The 23920-nt window shown below is 46.6% G+C and overlaps 2 protein-coding genes across 2 annotated transcripts; both read left to right on the top strand.

Moving 5' to 3' along the window:
* The first annotated feature begins 1385 nt into the window (after window positions 1–1385).
* Window positions 1386–5328, top strand: C1QC (complement C1q C chain). Its single transcript, XM_089536930.1, has 3 exons — window positions 1386–1943; window positions 2851–3043; window positions 4144–5328. Exons 2-3 carry the CDS (start codon window positions 2860–2862, stop codon window positions 4698–4700), a joined length of 741 nt encoding a protein of 246 aa, XP_089393056.1. The 5' UTR covers window positions 1386–1943; window positions 2851–2859; the 3' UTR covers window positions 4701–5328.
* Window positions 5329–7778: 2450 nt separating this feature from the next.
* LOC149307760 (complement C1q subcomponent subunit B-like) lies at window positions 7779–11331 on the top strand. The gene is made up of 3 exons (XM_089536929.1): window positions 7779–7862; window positions 9278–9450; window positions 10513–11331. The coding sequence occupies exons 2-3, from the start codon at window positions 9279–9281 to the stop codon at window positions 11088–11090; spliced, it is 750 nt and encodes a 249-aa protein (XP_089393055.1). The 5' UTR covers window positions 7779–7862; window position 9278; the 3' UTR covers window positions 11091–11331.
* Window positions 11332–23920: the final 12589 nt, after the last annotated feature.

The raw sequence follows: 23920 nt of genomic DNA, 5'->3' as shown, positions 1-23920 counted from the left end.
TGGAATAAAAGAGTTGGAAGAGAGCACAAGGGCCGTTTTTAAGGAGTAAGAAACATGGAAGTACTCTTCGTGTTCTTCCAGCTGCGTGTGATGTTCTACTTTCCAATGGATGTGCATCACACTACAGCATCATAAATTGAAACGCCAGGAGTGAAAGGTCAGGTTTAATAAAGCTCCACTTTAATAAAGGGGAGAAGGTAGATCTTATTTCAAGACGAAGGCCCTGTTTGCGCTGGCCACAAATCCAGGACCTGTCACAGAGCACTGCGCAACAGAACTGGACCCAGATTGGTCATAAAGGTGGGTGCATGCACTGGGCCAAACTTGGTGTGGCGGCAGAGAGTTGTTCACACAGCCCACACCACATTGACACTGTCCCCAGAATCATGTCTATTGCTACCGTACCTCCATAGACAGTCCACCTGGTGTGCCACCATATATCCTGAGGGTTGGCTTGCCCATAAGACCAATGAAAAGAGAAAGTAGAGGGGACTTCATGTGGTCAGTGTATTGTAGAGGGTTCATGCGACACCTGGCCTAATCCAGCTGTACACATGTCACAAGAGTGCCTTCTTCTGAGGCTGAGAGAGTGTGACTTGCCTAAGGTCACCCTGTGGGTTTCCATGGCTGGAAAGGAATTTGAATCCTGGTTTCCAGATTCCTAGTCCAACGCTCAAGCCACTTTACCATGCTGGCTCTCTACTGTGTTGGGGAAGGTAAGGCTTCTGATCACACACACATATACAGTCGGCCCTCGCCTTATGCAGGGATCCTTTCCAGACCCCCCCTGCCTAAGACGAATTCCGCCTATGCTCAAGCCCCATTGGAAACAATGGGGCTCGTGCACGGCGGCGCAGTGGCGTGGCGGCACACAGGGTGCATTGGGTGCGCGCACACATTCAATTAAATGGGACACGCCACCCCTTCCGCCCTGCGCACTCCCCACAGCTTTAGCGTGTATGCTCAAGACCGCATAAAGCACGCCCGCATATAATGCGGGCGCACTATATAAAGAAACAACAAGATAAAACGAGACAAAACACAAAAAACACCCTAGATAATAAAAACATACCTTCCAACACTTCAGAGATTAAAATGCAGACACATGTGGCCAAACAACACCTGTGCGATCAATATGGTACATGTTATTAATGAGGAACCACACATAAAACTACTATTTTAGGAAAAAGAAACCCTAAAAATTTATGTAGTGAGTTAAGGACCAGATTCAAAGATATAGCTGTATTAGTTTGTAGGATCAGTATGTTTAGAGATCGTGTCGCACCTTTGAGACTCACTGAAAGAAAGAAATCAGTAGCATGAGCTTCCATAGACTTCAGTGTACTCCTTCAGATGCATTCTCCACCAAATGCATCTGAGGAAGTCGACTGAGGTCTACAAAAGCTCATGCTACCAATTTCTTTCTTTCGGTTAGTCTCACAGGTGCGACAAGATCTCTCCACATACTGACTTAAGGACAGCTTAAAAAAAGAAAGAAAACAAACCAAACCAAATGATCGTATTCAGAAGGGCAATTGTCCACCCTTCCTGTCCTGTCTTTCCTGCTGAACTAACCGAGCGCAAACTAATTTTGCAGTTTGAACTCAGTTTGCAGCAACTAAAGAAGCTGAAGACAAAGAGGAAAAGCGGGAGGAGGAGAGAGAAACTGGGACATTTCAACAGCAGCTGAAAAAGTGGGATGGCAGAGGATTACTCAGGGCAAGTTGAAACAAATGCATCAACTCAAATGTTGACGGACGAACAGCATGAAGACAGGAAAAGGGATGGGCTACTTCTTTCTTCTCCCAGGCCACCAACTTCCCTGTTGAGGGTGATGATTTTGCAAGAAGGATCTGCTGACCCCAACTGTGTTGCCCTGTCTCTCAGCACTTCAAGTTGTCTGCTGACTGCAAGAGTCCAAGAGTGGACACCCCTCTCCAGAGGTAAGAGAGACCATGCCAACCGTCTTGCCACCTTGAATGGGCAAAACCACCATGGTTTCTGGGGATGGCTTGCTTGCAGCTTGCAAAAATTGTTGTTGTTGGGTGCCTTCAAGTCATTTCTGACTTATGGCAAACCTAAGGTAAACGTATCATGGGATTATTGGGCAGGATTTGTTGAGAAGAGGTTTGCCATTGTTGAGAAGAGGTTCAGAGAATGGGGCTTGCCCAAGATCATCCAGTGGGTTTCATGGTTGATCTAGGAATCAAACCCTAATCTCCAGAGCTGTAGTTCAGCACTCAAACCACTACTCCATGCTGCCTCTTGCAAAAACTAAGGATAAGCATGTGGCGCTAGAAGGTTTGGGGGGATCAGGAAAGATTTGGGAAGGGAATTTGGGAACCTCAAGGGAGGCAATGCCACTTTAAATCTCAAGCAAAGCTGTCAAACGTAGAAGTGTACATTTAGCCACATCTGGAGAGGTTTTTGGAGGGAGCATTCAGGGCAGGCCAAACAGATAAAAAGAAAGCAACAAAAAATAAGCGTGGTACAATATTCAGAAAAGATTGCAAATGGAGTCTGCAAGTGTTATCAAATGGCTGCTACTGCACAGCAATGATATACCTAGTCTGTTCATCGGCTTGCTTCTTTATTTCCTAATGGTTTGGCACCCTTATCTGAGGCTGCATCTGCACTGCAGAATTAATGCAGTTTGACACCATTTTAACGTCCATGGCTCCATGCAGCGGTATTCTGGGCTTTGTAGTTGTGGCACCCGAGCTCTCTTACAGTAAAGGCGAAATATCTCACAAAACTGCAGATCCCAGAATGCGATGGCAATTAAAGCAGTCTCAAACAGTATTAATTTAAGTCCCCCCATTCATTCTCTGCCCCCCTTTTTTCCTCTAGAAAACAAAAATGGACTTGAATTCAAGGAGGCTGCTTGGCTGGGGATTTGTCCTCCTCTCCCTAATTCTGGGCAACTCATCTTCCGGAGCTGAACCTCCACAATACTGCTATGGCAACCCAGGGCTGCCAGGTGTGCCAGGACCTCCTGGCCAGGATGGCAGGGATGGCCAGAAAGGATCCAAAGGAGAACCAGGTAAACAGTCCACAGAGTGGGAATCCCAAGGCAACCTCTCTCTACCTTAGTTAGCATGACTGGGGTCTGCCGTTTTGCTTTGCGCTTGAAGGGCCCATGGCTTTCGACTAAGGCCTTGTGTACATGGTCCAAAAGGCCTGTTCTCTGTCTCCTCCCTTGTTCTGACATTGTTATATTTGGACAAAACATGACTCAAACCTTGTTTCTGGAGCGAGCCGTCGAGACAACATTCGGCATATTCTGCATCGGAACCAAGGTATATAACTATGTTGAAATGAATGTTTAAGTTACCTCTTGCTCTGGATCTTTCAGGAAGATCTGGAGCCTTCCATTCCCACTCCAAAGAGGCTGTCTGCATGGAGGTCTTGCTAGGCTACCTGGTGTGGCTGCCACTGCTTCAGGTTACTCCTTCTGAAGTCATAGCAAGGAGCTCAGCCATGTGGGCATCACTGGGCATCTCAGTCTGACCTCAGAAGCAAGCAATCATGGTGACAGCAAACATGTTGGGTGGCTCAGCAGTAGTAATAATAATAATAGGTTTTATTTATATCCCGCTCCTCCAAAAAGGATCTAGGCGGGTTACAGTACAATACATAAACACAATACATAACACATATGTAACTAAAAATTACATAACTCCCCTATCCCCCGTCTTAAAACTAAATGATAACACTATAAAACGACAACACTATAAAATACAGTTAAAATTCATCAAAATACAGCTGCTGTAGTGTAGGAATGGAGAGTTGAGGTAATAGGGGCAGTTTGGGTCAGCTGTGTGGCCTCGATAGACTCGACTGCTCCTGGAGTATCATGGCCAGTGCAGACATACAGTCATCCCTCCTGATTCACAGGTGATCTGTTTCGGACCCCCCCCCCCCCCCCCATGAATCAGAAAAAAACCAAATATTCAAGCCCCATTGGATATCATGGTTGTGCGCAGTTTTGTCCCTCCTGGCTTCCCACCTGCAGAAATTCAAGATCACAAATGGGAAGTCCATGAACTAGGAGTGTATTGGAACCAGCTGAGCCAATGTTCTCAGTGATCCTTTTCATGTGTGCCTCCAGTTGTGAACCACCGTGTGTTCATTCTCTTGTAGGTGTTCCAGCTATTTCTGGAAGCCAAGGTCCCAAGGGGGAAGCAGGAGAGCCAGGTGCCCCTGGCTTGCCAGGGAAGAACGGGCCTCGAGGGCCCTCTGGACCTCCAGGAGAGCCTGGTCCAAAGGGGGATCTAGGTGAGCCAGGAGAGCCAGGAGGCTACAAGAGGAACCATCAATCGGCCTTCACAGTGATGCGACAGACGGCACAGAACCCTGCCAAGAATACCCCAGTTGTCTTCAACAAAGCCATCACCAACACCAACCAAGACTATGATGTCAACACTGGGAAGTTTACCTGCCGTGTCCCTGGCGTCTACTACTTTACCTACCATGCGTCCCAGACTGCCAACCTCTGCGTCAACATGTACCTGAACCGGGAGAAGGTGGCCGGCTTCTGTGACCACATGACCAACACCAAGCAAGTGAGCTCGGGAGGTGTCCTTCTCCAGATGCAAGTGGGCCACCAAGTTTGGCTAGCAGTCAATGACTACAATGGCATGGTGGGCATCAGCGGTGCCGACAGTGTCTTCTCGGGCTTCTTGCTTTTCCCAGATTAGGCCAGGATCCTACCAGTAGTCTCAACAAGAGTGGACTTATTTAACCAATGGGTTTTACCAATGTGTTGAGTATGTTTACTCTACCTGGGACAAACCAGTAGGACTGAGTTCTTTGGAAACCCTGAGACCAGGATCTGAGCTCTTCTTGCCCTCTGATTTTTGTGTAGCTACTCTATTGTTATTGACCACAATTCTGTATTGCAGTCTACATTGTGTAACTTTATGCATCCAGCAGCAAAAGTGCAACAGGACTCTCCTAGTGCATTGTGAAGATGCATATCAGGACACTGTCGAGAATGTCTTTATGCACATCTGGCTCTACCAATGAGCATTGGGACTCCCTAGCTGGTGTCCCAATGCACACTGAAAGTGCCAAATGCACATTGTTTCCCAATGCACAATGACACCCAATGTCTCAATGTGCGGTGGTCACATTGTTGGCTTTGCTGCATAAGGTCATGGCAGCTCCTTGTGGAATATGGACATTGCAAAACCGCTCAATTCTATTCCACACGTATGTAGATGTCAGTCCAATGCTGAATGCCAGACAACACTTTTCCACTCTTGTTCCTGAAATGTTCTCAGCCGTTCAAGAAAAAAAAGTTCAATAAATCTGTTCTTTGCTTTATTTCTTTGCTCAGTCATTATTAGTATTTTCATGCTACCCTTCAATCGTATCCCAAGGCAGTTGGCCAAAAGAACAAAAGAATTATATTGTAACATCACAACCAACAGGAGAAAAAAAAAAGATCCCAAAGGCCTCAGGATTATAAAAACAGCATCCAACAGTCAGCCAGATTAAAACTGCCTCTAAAAAGCTTGCATTTGCTTTGAAACAAATAGTTATTCATGAAAACGTATTTGGGATGCTCATCCCGAAGACTCAAAACCATGAAAACAGAAACATGTGTAAATGTGGAAAGCGAAATGGCTCATTATGTAAAAGCAATTGTGAATCAATGACCATTTTCCTTTCCTTTATATATTCAGTGATCTGGGAGTAAGACTCATTGAACGCAATGGGGCTTACATCCAAGAAAATAGCATTGTGCTGGTTATACAGTTAGGGCTGTGGTCCAGGATCCTTCCAGGCTCCGCATCTGTAGAGCCAAAAACTATGGCCTAGAGATGGCCCCCAGTGATGCCTTTAAGAATTATATGTTAAGTACCAATTGCATTGGCTCACCTGCTTGGAAAGAAGGGATATGTAACATTAAATCTAGCCTACTTGCTTCCAGCCAGAAGGTAGATACAGAGCACAGCGGAGAGTGGTCCCTGGCATCACCACAACAAAGAAAAGGAAGGAAAAAGCCAAATAAATACATAGACACACATACACACAGGAGAGCCTTCACAAATTGCACCAACAAAACAATGAATCCTTGCAAATTGTAGCAAGCGGCTGGTGTACTACCTGACATCTGCATTTGCACCCAGCCCTTTGCTCTTGCCTGGAGCCAAGGCCACCAAAACAGGGGACTTTGCAACCATGTCTCCTTCCTAAACTGGAGATTTAGGGCTAGACATTGGGATATGGCAACCCCATCTACAATTATCGGACATATACTTTAGGCAGCAAATAGCATCTTTGGAAGGGAAGAGGGAGAAAACAGAAACCATTTCATCCCACCATCGCACTGTGCAGCCATGATCCAATTTGTTCTACCTTTCGTCCCGGGACTGCATAGATGAAAGGCCTACACTTGGGACTTTGGGTTGCTAAAAGGTTGCATCCTTTGCCATCATGGCATTGGAAAGACCAACTTGATCCCAACCATTACTCAGAGAAAGATCAGCTGCAGAGAGCTTGCTTTGCCCTTCTTAATGCCAGAAATAACACTCATCTGCCAAAGTAGTATGGTTGTTCCTGCTGGTGGTTCATCTCAGTCTTTGGGCTTCCACACATTGTCCATTCCCAGAATCTCTCCACAATGGTCACTTTAGGTAGGGCTTCTGGAAACTGAAGTCCAAAATGTGTAGGAGAGCAAAGGTGGAAAACTACGAAATCAGGAGGCCAAAGCTGGTAGGATGTGTGTTAGAGATTGGAAAAGTATGCAGAGAGATCTTGTAGCACCATTGAGACTAACTGAAATAAAGAAATTGGCAGCATGAGCTTAGTCAACTTCCTCAGATGCATATGGTGGAGTGGAGACCAGGGATAGACATATATATATGCCATTGGTATGTGAGAATGTCAAGTTGGCCAGTTGGCTGAGACAAAAGCAAACTGTTGCAGCCACTTCTAGCTTCTACGTTCCTCTTCATTAATAATTTTTGCCATCTTGAGCACACTCTTAAAGCTGCATAGCTACACATGTCCTGGTTTTTATCCATGAGATGTTGGAAGGTTTGGGATTCCATAGACTATTGCCATGATAGCTAAACTAATATCAAAGCGCTATAGTTGTATGGTGTAAATCAGACTTTTTAAAGACCTTCTGCAAAGCCTGGGCTTTGTCGCTTAGCTGATCTGGGTGTAGAAATGCTTCCCCTTGGAGGTCTTTAAACAGAGGCTGGATGGCCATCTGTCCGGTATGCTTTGATGGAGAGCTCCTGCATGGCAGAATGGGGTTGGACTGGATGACCCTTGGGATCTCTTCCAACTCTATGATTCTATGATTCTATAAGCCAAGGCCACTTTTTGGCAAGCTTGAGAATAGACCAAATGGAGAAAAAGTGCTGACGCTCAAGGAGAGCTTCTGGGAACAAGCAAGAGAGAAGGAGGCTGAAGCTTTAGGAGCACCAGAGCTGGCCTTGTGGGTCTCCACAAAAGCCACACACCATGAGGACCACAAGATTTGTTCTCAAAAACCCCCAGCCCCCAAAGGAGGGTTCCCCATATTTCTTGCAGAGGTTGCAGAAAAGGCCCTGAGCGAGGACACCACACTTCCCCTTGGCTGTGGCAAAGTGCGGATGTGAAACCACTGGGGTGGCGCATGGAATGAGGGAAGGAGGCACAAAGAGAAAGGAGAAGCATCGACCAGTTTCCCTTTTGCCTGCAACATGGGGGGGGGGGGGGGGCTGCAATTGCTTAATGTGTGTGTGTGTGCTTGTGTGCGGCTTGTGTGGGGGAGAAGTGTGTCCCCACTGTGAAGTTGTCTCTGTTGTGTGTTAGTCAGGGCCTGAAGCGGGTCCAGTTTTGCTGTCCTTGAGGATCTTCAGGTAAGGGAAGACTTTCCTTGGACCCTTTTGCTTTTCAAGACAACAAGCGTTAGAATGTGTGTTCACTCTGTGTGTCCGTATGGGACGACTTATGGTTGCTGGCTGTGCAGCGCCTCTTCCAACTGGCAGTTACCTTTGTTGTCGTTGTGTGCCTTCAAGATATTTCTGACCATAAGGCGACCCTATTATGGGGTTTTCTGGGGCTGAGAGTGTGTGACTCGCCCAAGGTCACCCAATGGGTTTCCATGGCTGAGCAGGGAATCAAACTCTGATCTTCAAGAGTTGTACTCCTATCAGTTTCCATGCAGTCATATAATCTATATAACCATTCCTCACTAGAAGGAGTTTCAGTTTTTTTCCATTTGGGAGCATAAAGTGTTCTTGCAGCGCATGCCATGTAAAATATCAGCTTACCAAACTTTCTTTCAATTTGGTTGAAAGAGAGAGATACATAAAGGAAGCAATGTAGAAAATATTTGAGGGTAAAATTGGATTTTTTTGGTTAATATTATACTGTTTTATGCATGGGTAAAGAAGGTTTGTATTCCATATTATTCTATTTTATGTAACCCTAAAACAAAATAACTTGTACTCCAGTGCTCAAACCACTATACCATGCTGGCTCTATTAGTTGCCTATTTGTGCATCATTCCAGCTAATGCATGCGTAATTCCCTTTTAGGATGGGGCACAGGGGACCCTTCCCTTGCCTTTGGGCCCTGTACAAAAACCTTTCATTGTCCAGTTACTGTCAACGTCCCATTACTATTGGTTACTATTGGGGATGCCATTCAGACAATGGAGATCCGCTGTTCTAGGCTCCTGGGGGAAGGAAAAGGCAGGTGCATTACCTCTGAGAATGGGCCCTCATTTCTTCCTCTGCTCCTCAAGTTAGCTGAGACCAGCTGCGTCTCCATAACCTGCTTCTCCTCTTGAGGTTTGGCAGCTGCAGGCATTGATGTGATTCAGAACTGTGCATGCAGAGCTATATGCAGATATAGTACAGTGTGCCCTTGGCTTACGCAGGGGATCCGTTACGGACACCCCCCCCCCCGCATAAGCCAAAAAACGCGTATGCTCAAGCCCCATTAACTTGAATAGGGCTCATGCACATGGTGGTGAGGTGGTACATGCGCCATGGGTGTGCGCCCCATTAATTCAAATGGGATGCACCGGCCCTTACACCCCACATGCTTCCATGTGGCTCTATACAGGTTTGAGCGTATGCTCAAATCCGTGCATAGCGTGCCTGCATATGATGTGGGCGCACTGTAGTTCAGCTTCAGAGTGGTATTGCAAGAGTGTATCTACACTAAATAGATATAGCAGTTCCATACTGGCTTAACTGCATGGTTTCCTCCTGTGGCATCCTGAGATGTTCTCCTCCTATTCTTCTTCCTCTCTTTGCCTTTCCAGGATGCTGACCACCAAGACGATCATATGGGCAATGCTGATTTGCATCCCTGCAAGCAAGCTGGCAAGTGGTGACACCTGCCAGGGTCCCACCCTAATTCCTGGCATTCCTGGCATGCCAGGGGCTCCGGGCACCAATGGCCAAGATGGAGAAGATGGGATCAAGGGAGAACGAGGTAAGAGGCAGGACAATGCAGTAATGGAGGACGTCTTTGGTCCAAGCCAACCTAGGGAATGTTGGGTCATAACAAACTTACATGGGGTCAAGTCTGGCTGTTAACCAAGATCAGAAGTCCAGGCTCCAATAGTTAAAACTCAGCAAACCTTTATTCAGTAACTTTATTCTACACCAGAGACATCCATTGTCAGAACTAAACAGCAAGCATTAGCAATGCCAAAATCATGCATAATTTCAAACTACTGGCAACTACTTGTTCATTCTTTACAATACCCAAAATAATTTTGGTCCTCTTATTTCCTATATCATTCCCCCATCCTTGGTCTCTCATCCAGTTTCTGAGAGGCCAGAAGAATGACTTTGGTGAGACTCAAGCCAAGACAGCTTCATATAACTTTGTTATCATGCCACCGGTGGATGTGATAGCCACATCTGTCCAATAACTACATCACAGTACATCAATATAACAACTCCCATACCCTGGCGTTCCCCTAAAATCATGGCAAGCAAGATGCAAAATGCAGCTCTTGATGGACGGTCATTTTTGGAGGGTGGGAGCAGCAACTTTTCATGGACCAGGTGTGCATAGGATTGAAGAAAAGGCTCAGTGTCTTTGCTCCACAAGGAGACCAAGAATTCTTTGCATCAAAAGAGAACAAAGGAGCAAGTGTGTTTAGGAGAAGACTAGGCCCAACTGTCCCATCTCCCTACAACATATAAATATACATAAATACATCCGCACAGAACCTAAGGATTTTGATGGGAGCGGAGCATTGCTACACATTTGCAGTCTGAAGTGGTCAAGACTGAATCCATCTAGGGTCTGCTTATGGCATAGAAATGGAAAGTAGGAGGGCTCTTTGGAAGCCATCTAGTTAACTCCCTGCTGAAAGAAGACACCCCAGACCTAGAGCATCTCCAAAGCATCCCCATTCCCCAATACACATACATAATGTTTCAAATTTAGAAGTTTATACGTTAGCCTATGTCAGAAGCCTTTCCTCATCCAACATCTTTCCTCTTAGTGCCGCCACAGTCCTTCTCTGCCTTTGTTCCATAGGTCCTCCTGGGAGGGTTGAAGACTACAGAGATGTTGGAGAACCAGGAGAACCGGGGGAACCTGGTTATCCAGGGAAGGTGGGTCCCCGAGGAGAAGCAGGTTCCAAAGGGCCTCCTGGCGCCCCAGGTCCTCGTGGGCCACCGGGCGATTCTGGCGACTACAAGACCTCCCTGAAATCAGCCTTCTCAGCAGTTCGAGGTATCTCCATGACACCGCGGCGAGGGCAGCCCGTCCGCTTCGACCGCGTCATCACCAATGTAAACAGGAATTACGAGAACCGCTACGGCCGCTTCACCTGCCAGATCCCAGGGATCTACTATTTCACCTACCATGTCAGCTCACGTGGGAACCTCTGCATCCACCTTAAAAAAGGCCGTGGCAATGAGCGAGGGGAGAGAGTGGTGGCCTTCTGCGACTTTGTCTATAATGCCTTCCAAGTCACTACAGGCGGCGTGGTCCTCCGCTTGACCCAAGGTGAGTCGGTCTGGCTGGAGCCAACGGAGAAGAACTCCCTCATTGGGGGCACCGAAGGAGCTGACAGCATCTTCTCAGGGTTCTTGCTCTTCCCAGATAGCTAAAGCAGCTCTGGAAGACTTTCTGCTCAGCTTTGCCACCTATGGTCCAGCAGGTCTGGGGAAATGCCAGTCTATGTTGGCACTTGGGGCCCACATAAAGTGCCAGACCTCCCTGCCTCTTAGCAAACCATTAGACCCCAAGGAGTGTCCATCCTCATATACTTTTGACCATCATCTTTTCTTGTTAAATAAAAGTTTTCTGTGCTCTTTGTGGAAACAAATAAATATCCATTTACACTTTTAATTCATCTGATGTTCATCATAGCATCTTAGGGCTTGTCTATATGGCTCCTCATTCAAACTGAACAGACTGTGATCCGGTTACATACGATTAGGAGGAATTTGGTTTTTTTTTTGTTTTTTTTTTGCAGGGTGCGTATATGAAAAACCCCATAAACTCTGTTGAAAAAGGACTTGCTGTTTTTTCCAGAGTGAAAATGGATTTGAATGGATTCACATGGCTTTGCATTTTTTGTCAGAGAGAAAGTGAATAGTGTTGATGTCAATGTCTAAAAATCCACATCATAAATTTATGTGTAGACTAACTCTCAGAGAAGCTAAATTAGGTTGGAGACATTGTGGCAATAGCATCATGTCTATGACTATGCAGAGTTAGTGAACACAGAGCAATTGAAGATTCATGATTCCAGATTACAAATCCAGAACTGCAATGCAGAATGCCAGCCATTAAGAGGACTCCCCAGCTATAAGAGATCTGGGCTTTATCCAAATAACTGGATCGTGAACAAGCCCATCATGCCTTGGTGTGCTTCTCTTGCCATCTCAATACAGAATAATAGTGAGGATTGGCACCAGGGGGCAGCAAATACTTGGAGACTGCTGGCCACCCTTTGCAAGAAAACAGACTAACAGTCTAGGAACTCAGATCCACAGAGAACTCAGAAGGAAATGAATGTCTATTCTCCACATTCTGACATGACCCATGCTGCGTCAGGGGGGATGGACATTATCATCATGGCCATGACAGAATGAGGTGTCCAAGCAGTTAGGAATCGAGCAGTGGTAGGATGATGCTCCGTAATCCAGAGCATCATCCTATCACTGCTCAGTGGCTGACTGCTTGGACATCCTATCCTGATCATTATCCTGAAAAGTAACTTGTCCTGAGCTCTATCTCCAAATTAAATTAAGCACCTAAGAGAGCTCAAAGAGGCGCCAGTGCCAGTAAGGTGGATGGCTCTTCTCCAGGTTTTAGTTTGGAGCAGTTATCCAAGGTGTTGCACCTAGTTTGGGGATAGAGATAAGTACCTTGGATAGCTCACTTAAAAGTTCAGCTTAGAACCTGGAGCGGATTTATGAAACGCAGGACTCATTCACACTATGAAATAACCCGGTTTGAAAACCGGGTTATTTCCCTGTCATTCTGACTTGCACCAATTGTACTCAGTGCCGTTTGCTGGGGGGGCCACCAAAAAGCCCATTTAAACCAGTGCATTAGGCACCAGATCCCTTAATGGTTCTTTTTTTGGATCCGTATCTCCGATAGTGTGAGTACACTGTTGGATCAATGCGGTTCACACAGCCACTGTTCAGGAAATGGAGCCTCCATGTTGTTCTGAATGGTGGCGAATGAGAACTTCAAACCGGATTTAAATGCCATGGAAAGATTCACTGCCTTAAAACATACTGGGAATGGTGAATCGAATTTGAATAGATTCACAGATGCAAATCTCTTGGAGCAAAAAAAGTAAGTGCGACTGGCCCCACATTCTGCCCTTTCCACGCATATAGTTTCATGCATGTAGCTAGTTTCTCAAAATGTTACATTCTACTGTTTTCTGTATTGTCCATCCACCTTCTTTAAAGATTCGGGACAATATCACACTGCACTGTTGATAGCACTCTTTTTCCACTTTAACCGCTACAGTTGCTTCCTGCAGAATCCTGGGTTTTGTAGTGCAAATCTGGGATTTGTAATTTGTCGTCGACACATTTCACAGGTCCTTTGGCTCCCAAAAGAGCGCAGGTCACAGAGTCAGAATTTCACACCGCGGGGTGTGAGCTTGTTTGGTCCACAATGGGTCTTGGCTTTCCTTGTGCTTTCAAGAAGATTCAGTGAATGGCATCTTTTGGACAAACAAGGGGCATATTTTAGCATCACCGAGTTGCAAAAGACGACAGCCGAGGGAAGGCCGAAACCCAATAATACTGTTTGTCTGCATTTGCCGAAGCTGGGCTCAGAGGGGTTAATTCCTGTGACTCTCTCTCTTGTGTGTGCAGGCGCACATACGCACCACACTGCTTTCCTTATGAAAAGCAGGCTTTGTGAGTCTTAAGGAGCCTCCTCTGTCCTTGTCTCTCTGGGAACCAGGGAGGCTGTGTGTTCCAGATATTAAATTACTCATAAAATATTTGTCCCGTCCCCGAGGCAGATCAGCAGCCCTGGCTGATGCCAGTCTGCATCTGCGTGTCACCTCCTGCCCTGGGGTCAATCCTGCCAAACGAAAGCAACCGGCGGAGGAAGAAAAGCAAGTTTCAGCCAAAATCAGCTTCAAAGGGGGCATTGGGTGGAGGGGGGCAGCGGAGGTAGAAGGAAGGAAAGAGGGATGCCATGTGGACACAAGTCATTGCCTTTGGTTTTAGAGTCTGACCCCTGCACCAGATCACTACGGCTACATCTACATTTCAGAATGCATGCAGTTTGACACCGCTTTACTTATCATAGTCTGTTGGGGCTCCAGAGCTCTCTGATACAGAGAAAGCAACACATCTCATGAAAATGACAAATCCCAGAATGGCGTGGTGCGGCGCCGTGGCGATTAAACTGCATTAATTCTGCAATATAGAAATGCAGATTGCATTTCTCTGCCAGCGTCTGGTTGCAGGGAATAAAAAGGGAAGGTGCCACCGGCAGAGGAGATTGGGGGCTTCCGGTCTTCCTTCCTTCCTTTGCGCGGCGTGCATTTTTTGCTTTCCAAAGTGGAAAGCCCTTCTCTCCGCCAAGCCTAACCCATCCGTCTCCTGGGCTGGCTATGGTGGCAAAGGCCATCTGTGACCTAGAATCTGCCACGGCTGTAAGGGCGGGTGGTGTGTGTGTGTGTGTGTATAGGCTGATGTTCTCCTTGGGATGGGGTTACCATGGGGACGGCCAGAGAGCAAGCGCGCCTGGCCTGCATTCAGCTCCAGGCATCACTTCCCAGCATGCCTTGCTGTCATCCCTGACTCCTTCCGCTCTGTTTCTTCCAAGGCCTTGCCATCATCGTGCAAAACCCTTCCTTCCAAAGACATGGCAGGACGTCACTCAAGCTCCCTGTGACCTCTTATTCCAGTGGCTTTCTGAACTGGGGATGGACTCAGCAACCGCAATGCATTTGAGTTTGGTCCATAGCCCCAGTCTGAATTTCTGTGCTCATACTTCATAACCATAATAGATAAAGCTTACTCTCCTCAGCCTCAACATCCTATCCCCATTGCACAGATCTCAGGTTGTCAGATCTTAGGACCTGACCCTGAGTCTCTTGTTTTCCTGGGTCATCTCCAAATGGGCAGCAAGGGTGCAAATTCTCCAGTTTCAGCTCAAGACAAGGAGCAGCAAAGGTGCAGATTTCCAGCTCAGCTAGTGGAGCAGCAGCTTGCACTAACTGGAAAAACTGGATTTATTGCTATGTAGAGAGATCTCGTAACACCTTTGAGAGTAACTGAATGACAGCAGTTGGCAGCATGAGCTTTCAGAGACTCAAGTCTACTTCCTCAGATGCATTTGGAAGGAGGCTGAAGTCTATGAAAGCGCATGCTGCCAACATCTTTCAGTTAGTCTAAAAAGGTGCTACAAGATCTCTCTACATATTGATTCTACAGAGTAACATGGCTATAGCTTTGAATTGATTAACTGTTGTAACAGTCTTCAAGAGGTCTACATATTTACTAAGGCTCTCCCTCAGTAGCTCCAGAAATCATCTCCTATGCTTTTCTCCATCCATCTTCCAGCTAGAAGCAAGTATCCAGGATTAAACAATTCCTTATCCCATCTCCCTAAGTAGCTAAGAGAGATTAGTCCCCTCATTTGACCTTCAGATTTCTGTCCCAATTTCCAAATAGGAATATATACTGTCTGTGTGCATGTTCAAATGACAAGCTATGAGCAACTGTGGTTGGTACTGAATGCACAATGCTTAATAACATCACCAGATGCCATCCCTAAGTCTCAGGTTTTGGTCCCAAAACCTCAGGGTCCCAGATGGTCCTGAAATGAAAGCCTTATATGCGTATATGGCAGTTACTTGAGACTCAGAGCTTGGGAAAGTTACTTTCTAAGGCTGCAACTCCCAGAATCCCCTACAACGAGACCCCCACCATAGTTAAGAAGCACTGGAAATGCTTACATTTATCTCTAGGCGCCAACCATTTTGTGCAAGGGGCCATTTCTTTCACTGTGGTGACAAGAGGCTTTTCACACTACGCAATTATAGCACTATGCTTCCACTTCAGGCACCATGGGAAAAGTCTATGGAATCATGGGATCTGTAGTTTGGAGAGGCAGTAGAGCTCCCTGGCTGAGCATTGCAAAGAAATGCAAATAATTTTATGGCTGTGAAGTCGAAGGCTTTCATGGCTGGCCATGTTCTCGAAGGGTTCATTCCTGATGTTTTGCCAGCATCTGTGGATGGCATCTTCAGAGAATGCCATTCAGCTTCAGCTTTCTCTGAAGATGCCAGCCACAGATGCTGATGAAACATCAGGAATCAACTCTTCTAGAACATGGCCACAGAGCCCGAAAAACCCACAAAAAACTAATTTCATGGCTCTTCTGCTATATATATTTTTGACGGAGGCTTCCAGGTGTCAAGACTCTGGTATTTCAGCGTGGAAACAAATGCGAGCCACCAGAGATCTCTGACAGAGGGGGCTAAATTGCTCACAACTTTACACACCCCAGAATTCCATAGCACTGAGCCATGGCAATTAAAGCAGTGTCAAATTGCATTAGACAGAGGCTGGATGGCTATCTGTCAATGGGGATGCTTTGACTGAGAGTTCCTGCATGGCAGAGAGTTGGACTGCATGGCCCTTGTGGTCTCTTCCAGCTCTGATTCTATGCTTCAATGCATGAACTTACACAGGGCAGATCCATTTCCAAGCTGGGCTTCCAAGATCTACAGACCTGGAACTGTCAATGGAGGGTCCCTTATCTCTTCCTTCCCACCCATCCCAAAGCAGCCTCCAACGCTGCATTGCCGGATCCCTGCTTTTTCCCAGGAAAGTCCTTTTGCATCCTCTCAAAGAAGCTGAGGCCTTCACGGCTGGGCCCTTCTTCTCCGCCGGGGCCATCCAGTTTCCCTTAAACAAGCTGAACAAACATGGGCTTTATGGGCGACATTCTTTTCTTTTCAGGTGGCGGGGGAAGGAGGGAGAGTTGGAGGCAAAGCCCCCGAAGTTTCGCCGGCGTCCCACGGCAGAGCCGGAGCGTCGCACAAAGGCCCCCGAAGCAATGAAAGGCCTCGCCAGCAAATCCTCTTAGGGCCTGACTGTAGGCGCATTCTTAGCCGGGGCCCATCTGCTGGGAGAAAGAGCCAGAGACCCTAGATGTAGCAGGGAAGCCCACCGAAACCGGGCCCCTACCCCTCCGCCTCTCCCACTCAAACAAGCCAGGGGCATTCAAGGCATTAAAAGGGGTCTCTGAAAAGGAAGAATGGCCATCCCGCATCACCCCGCTGATCCCAGTGGTAAATAATAAATACAGTCCTCCCAGAGAGGAGAAGCAAAAGGGGGGTTCCTAAGGGGGTTGCATCCCATTGGCCTCAGTTATTGGATGGAAATCCCACCGAGGCCACAAAGGGGAGGCTGGCGGAGGAAAAATGACAGGCCAAGGGGTGCAGATTGGTTTTCACTTTGCCCTGGAAGGTTGTGTATGTGTGTGTGTGAGTGTATGTGAGTGAGACAGGGAGAGAAAGTCAGCCCTCCATATGCACTGATTTTTTATCCACAGATCCAAGCATCGAAGATACGAAAATATTTTATATATATATATATATATATATATATATATATATATTCCAAAAAAGCAAAGCTTGATTTTGCCATTTTTGCTTCGATTGAGAGTTCCTGTATGGCAAAGGGTTGGACTGGGTGGCCCTTGTGGTCTCTTCCAACTCTATGGTTCTAGGGGCACCGTCGTACTGCGCCATTGCATTTAATGGGACTTGAGCGTCCAAGGATTTAGATAGCCGCAGAGAACCAAGCTCCAGTTTGTAATTAAAACAGTATGATCTGTTTCAATATAGATTCATATTATATATCGAGAAGCATAACCACAATGCAGAGGGAAGAGCATTTAAAGTTACTTTTAAGACGATCAGTGCAGAAATCGAAAACAGCAGAGGTGACATGTGGATGGCAAAGCTCTCATTGTGGCCTTCGTAGTGCCCTCCCAAAGGTGCAAAAGAAAATATGCCAGGTTTCAAAGCTTCTCTATCAAGCAAATAACACAAACACACACACACACACACACACGCACACACACAGGAAGAAAAGTGATAGTGTCTCTCACTCAATGCGTTTACTTAAGGTGGTACTCAAGGTGGTCTTGAGAGAAGGTGGACCCAGAGAGAGGGCACACCTTGTCCTGGCCATGAGAAGGCTGGAAACAAAGGCAGTAAAAAAAAGGCAATATAATTTCTTTGTCTATTGCCGTCAACAATGCACCTGTTGTACGATCCGGCAATAGTCACATCTGGCCAACCCCAGCACCACCTTTTCCCAGAAAAGGAAAGAAAAAGGATGAGCTGGAAGCACGTTGTAGCTCCTTCTCCTTGACCTTCTTGCTCCTCTGCTTGCCCAGAGAGATCGGTTAAACAGGGAGGAAAAGAACCAAGAGGCTTCCAGGATTGACTCTGGTCCCCTGTCCTAGCTTTTCCTCTGCCCTTTGGTTATTCCACTGTCATCCCATTTCTTCAGCTGATTTTTAAAAGGTCCCAGATTCTCTCTCTCCTTCCCATTCCTTCCTCCTTTTGTCCTCTGCTTTCCTTAATGGCTGCAAACTGGTTCCAAAGTGCAAAGTCATTTGCACTCCATTGACACAATGGTACAGAAAAGAGGAGAGGAGGAGGGATAAAGAAAGAAGAGAGGGCTAGCTGAATACCCCCTCTTCTATCCATGCATCCCCAGAACCTTCTTCTCCACCTTTCCTTGTGGAAGGCAGAGATATGAATAACCAAAGAAAACCTGAAAGCCAGCATGGAGTAGCGGTTTGAGTGTTGGACTATGACTCTGGAGGCCAGGGTTCGAATCCCTGCTTCGCCATGAAACTCACTGGGTGATCTTGGGCACGTCACATGTTGGAAGAGACCCCAAGGGCCATCCAGTCCAACCCATGCAGGAACTCACAATCAAAGCATCCCTGACAGATGGCCATCCAAACACCAGTTTCACTTGAAGATGCACAAGAACAGCGACGGATGGATGTAGCATGGTTCGCCGGCTCTAGCTCATGTATGAGCACTGGATGGCCCGTCTGGGCTCTTCCAACTCTATGATTCTATGAGTCTATGATTCTATGATTCTATGATTCTATGATTCTATGTATGAGTGCCTTTGCACACACCTCTTACTGGGATGTGAACCTTGACACCTGCCCAATGATGCGATCCCCAACTCCAGTCCCCATTTCCATAGCCTCTTTTGCAGCTTCCAGCCTGAGGATGCTGCTTCTTGTAACCCTACTCAGCAGGCTTGGGCCAGGAACCCATTCCCCTCCCTTTCCCCGCAGTTCCTTAGCAGCATGGGGAAACACTGAATTGCTTGTCAGGAAACAATCAAGTAATTTCAAGGCAACTCAGCGAGTGTGTGAGTTCCTGTGTCTCCGTTAAATCACAGCATTAGATAAGCAAACATTGCAATAATGAAAACCAGGCTGGGGAGGAGATGAGAGCAGCCAAGAAAGAGACGTGGCGGTTGGACAGATGGAGGGAGCAAGAGAGGGAGAGGGGCAGCAGAGAACCCGGCTAGGATTGCAAAGGATGAAAGCCTGGACAAAGGTCAGACTTGCCTATCCCAGTATCAAGAAACCTTCTTTCTCAAGACTAGGTAAGTTGGTAAGTTACCCAGCCCACCACAACCATACCCTCTTACACTTCACAGATGAACACCAGGATGCTCAGGAGCATCAGAATGCATTCATGATGGTAAAGGTTATTAATGAGGAAGAACATACAAGCAAGGAGAGGCTACAGCAGTTTGCTTTTGCTTGAGCCTGGAGGACGACTCGGAGGACTCAAAGAATGAACCAGAGTCTCTGGGGCCTGAACCTGCAATTGCAGAGCCTGAGATAGGTCCTAGGTATGCTGTAGCAGAATCTGTGGCCTCTCCAGAGGTCCAGCAGCCAAGTCTGCCTGTGGCCAAGTCTGTGGACATAGAAGAGAATGAGAGAAGTGTTTTCAGCTTTTGCACTTTGAACTCAGGTTGCAGCCAGTGGATCGACCGCATCCAAGGCTGCTTGTCCGATGCCTGAGGCCGCCTTCAGATGCTGGCGAAACGTCAGGAAGAAACTCTTCTGGAACATGGCCACATAGCCCGAAAACCCCACAAAAAACTACGGATGGCAGAAGGTTTATCACAGTGGTTCTCAACCTTCCTAATGCTGCAACCCACAAGTTGAGAACCACAAAGGGGCCGTAACCCACAGGTTGAGAACTGCTGCACTAGAGTACTATAGATTATGGTGCCAACCCTGGGTCTTAGGCGACCCCCATGAAAGGGTCGTTCGACCCCCAAAGGGTTTGTGACCCACAGGTTGAGAAACGTTGGTTTATCAGCACTGACTGTTCCAAACTGGGACAGACAGAGTGTATGAAATCTGCCTAGACCTACAACAGTGCATGGACCTAGAACAGTGCTATGCATCACCCACAATTCCCCAAATTAAAATTCCAAAGATTGGACAGAAAGCAGTTGAAGAAAACAGTAGTAGAGTTCCAGCCACATCTATTCAGCACTTTCGGCAGATTTGGGGGGCATAAATGCAGAAATGTAACCTGCTGTAAGGAGACAATGGCTGTGAAGCTCCCCAAAACCCTCAACACTCTGGAAAAAAAGAGATGAACTGTTTTGGGTCTCTCCATGCCCCAAAATTCAGTAACCAAGGTTTGAAAGACAGGAGATGTTTGCCCCCGTTATTTTCCTTTTTCGTTTGCTTGAGGCATCCCTTTCATGAAATGGCCTCCCTCAGGACGCCTTCACCAGCCACTATTATCCATTCCTTGGAAACTGGATTACTGTCGTGATTGCATCTGAATGGATTAATATTATTATGATTTCAACACACTGGGCTGCCTTTGAAGATGGTTTGGAAGCCTTCGCTGGCACAGAATAGAGCTGCTGGGATTTCGAACTGGCGCGGCCAATTCTCGTCACGTCTCGGCCGCGTTTAAAGAGCTCTGCTGGCAACCTTTCTACGTTCTTATCAACGCTTTGAGCCCAACATGGCTTTGGACCAGAGTTTCTGAAGCAGCAGTTTCTCCCATACACCATTGGACCTACGTTCCCAGGAAAATAAACACGGTTCTGCTGTCAGGACACTTCTTTATGGAAGAAAAAAGAAGGTCAGAACCAAAGGACCATTCTAGACGAGATCCAACAATTGCATTTCCAGAATGCCTCTGTCACTGTATCTGCACCAGGAATATGAAGGGAAGGCCTAATGAATTTCTTCTTCCCTTAGACTTTGGAAAAAGAAAGACCAGGAGCAGATTTTTGGCACAGACCATGAACTTGTTATGGACTGCCCTGGGCCTGACTTAGAGGCACAGTCAGAGGACTCAGACTGAAGACATGGAGGAGGCTGAGATAGTGGCAGATCTGGGGCTACCTAGATCCACAGTCTCAGAGGAGGCTCAGAAAACCGCAGAAAGAGAACCAGACTCTAGGCTGAAAGCGTGTGGATCGAAGGCAGGTCAAGGTGTCTTTGAGGCATTCTTCCAGGCTAGAAGCCAAGAGGAGAGCTCAGGTCGCAGCTGAGAGAAGCAGAGGCCTTTTAAAAGACCTCCAGCTGCAGAGGTTTTTTCCAGCCAACAACCAGTCTTGCAGCCTTGTTGTTCCTTTGTTCCTTGCTCTTTGATTCACGACTCTGGTTATCTGACCTCTGGCCTTGCCTTGTGACCATGCTCTTGCCTCTGCCCTTTTGCTGTGACTGGTTGACTAGTATTGTGTTACCTTTGGACTGGACCCTGGACTAGTCCTTGGTATACTCCCCTACTGGTATACTTACCCTCAATCGAGGTAAGCAAGACAGAACTACTACTATAAAAATTTAGGATAAACCTAAAGATGAACCCTAAACCAAGCATCTTGCCAAAATAGAACCTGAACAACATCCCCGTAGAATTTAAAGAAGATGTGGAAAATAGATTTGCATTATAGCGGACCCTTGATATCTGCCAGGGTTTGGTTCTCCAAGGTAGATTCACCCCCCGAGTGAATTCACTGCCAGATGGACACACAATACACCAGACTCGTGTCACCACTGTTTCATATCATCAGGGTGTTCTTCCTAGTGTTTATTTGAAATTGCCACTTTGGTCTATTGGTTTGGGTCTGGAGCAGCAGCAAACAAGCTTACTCCAGCTTTATAATGTTAGGCTGAGAAAGAGCAACTGACTAGTCCAAGCTGACAGTGAAGATGTTTAAACCTGGTTCCCTTCTGATCCTAATCCATCTATTTGACCCTGCTGTTTCTGATACACACAATTCCTGTGTAACACTTCACTCCATGCATCTGAAAAAGCAGGCCCAGTTTAGAAAAGCATATGCTACAACTTCTTTTTCACAGTTAGGTGCATATGGACTGCAGAAATAATAATAATAATAATAATAATAATAATAATAATAATAATAATTTTATATCCTGCCTTTTCCCAAAGGATCAAGGCGGGTTACCTAAAATAGACAAAATACATAATACAACATAGTCAAAATCATATATCCCTTACCTAAACTAAAATAATATTATAACTAACCACTTTATAAATACAATTTAAAGTTCAGTTCTAAAATAAGCTAATTTTAAGATAGGCAGGATTTGAGAATAATCCATCTTGACACCACTTTAACTGCCATGGCTAAAGGCTACGGAATTCTGGGAGTTGTAGTTTGTTGCGGCATCAGAGCACTCTTCCAGAGAAGGCTAAATGTCCCGCAAAAGCACAGTTCCCAGGATTTTGTAGCATTAAGCTGTGGCAGTTAAAGTGGTATCAACTGGGATTATTTCTGCAGTGCAGATCCAGCCTTAGTCCCAAAGGTGCTACAAGATTGTTTAGACACCTACTTTAGAGATATAACCTTTTATAGAAACATACCTCCTTTTTATAGAAACCGGGGGGTATTCATGGGGTTCCTAGGTGGTCTCCTGTCCAAGCATTGACCTGAGCCACGTTTTGGAAGGTTGCTGCAATTTTTGAGCTTGGGATGAGGAACATTGTACTGGCCTGCAATTGTCAATTCCCTGGGACCTAGTCATTGCCTTCTTTCTCGCAAGCCAGGTAACCCAAGCAAGATTTCCATAGGGATGTGGCAAGGAGGCCTTCTCTTCTATGGGTCAATAGTTTGTCATTTTTGGCCCTGCCTGGTTTGTGGAAGATGGACCATGATGGAACGCAACATGACAGGTGAGCGGCTTTGTCCCTTCTTCCCGATGGATGGCATGCCAACTCCAGGTCCCTCGGCCCACCTGGACATCGTGTGTTGGAAAGCTGAACTCGGAGGAGATGCTACAGGGCCAAAAGGAACGGCCAACAAGTCAGCACCTCAGGGCATCTTGGGTGAAAAAGATCTCGCACATCAAAGATGCCGACACCTTCCTTGAGTCTCAGCGTCTTTCCTAAAAACCCAGGTGTGCCATGTTCCTGCCTCCAACATGCAATTGCGAGAGGCTCACTGTTTTGGAAGTTTGGGCCGTGGAATTATTCTCAGGGCAATTTCTTTGCTTGAACCCCCCCAGTCATCACAATACAGAGCACATCCATTTACGGGTCTTGCAGTTCTTCCCTGGGCGTCCATAAATAGCACGAGGTAAGAAACAATGCCGTAAACCGAGGGGTTTCCGATAATAAGATACGACCCCCGGCTGCACGCGGGTGCACCTGGTTCTTTGTTTTCTGCTGACGCCACCTCTTCGCAAAGCTCTTCTACGTGATTTGTTTCACCTCAGTTGGCTAGAAAGAAAACCGACTGTATCAAAATGATGTCTGTTGTAATCCCCAGAAACCTATTCTTGGAGACTACAAAGAATGTAGGTAACAGCAATTCACAAAGAGCATGCTGTAGTGGTTTGAGTGTTGGGCTAGGACACCAGGAGACCAGGGTTTGAATCCCTGCTTGGCAAGGAAACCTACTAGGTGACCCTGATCAAGTCGCACTCTCTCAGCCTCAGAGGATGGACACGGCAACCCCCCTCCGAAGAAACCTGCCAAGAAAACCCCATGATATGTTCGCCTTAAAGACTTGAAGGCACACAACAACAACAACAACAAGGGTCGCCATAAGTCTGAAATGATTTGAAGGCATACAACAACATGGCACCTATGTGAAGTCGAAAACAATGGGGGAAAACAAATGTAATCCATTCCCCCGTCCCTTAGACCTTCAGATCTCTATCCCTGTTTGCTTACCACAGATACACAAGTTCAGATTTACATGTTTCCACATGAATATCGTCCTTCCAATATTGTGTGTTCATGTGCCTTCGGGTTGTTGACTTGTGTCAACATTATCTGTCTGGATAGGACTTGGGCAATTGTTTTTCAGGGTGACTCTGCATGGATATTAAATCAACTCCAATAAACATGGAACGGCCTTTTTCTTCCATAAAAGGGACTCTTTCC

Source organism: Sceloporus occidentalis, unplaced genomic scaffold (assembly GCF_023333645.1).
Source record: "Sceloporus occidentalis isolate IW3139 unplaced genomic scaffold, rSceOcc1.0.p SCAF_8, whole genome shotgun sequence".
NCBI lineage: Eukaryota > Metazoa > Chordata > Lepidosauria > Squamata > Phrynosomatidae > Sceloporus > Sceloporus occidentalis.
This window is presented reverse-complemented; position numbering and strand designations above follow the sequence as displayed.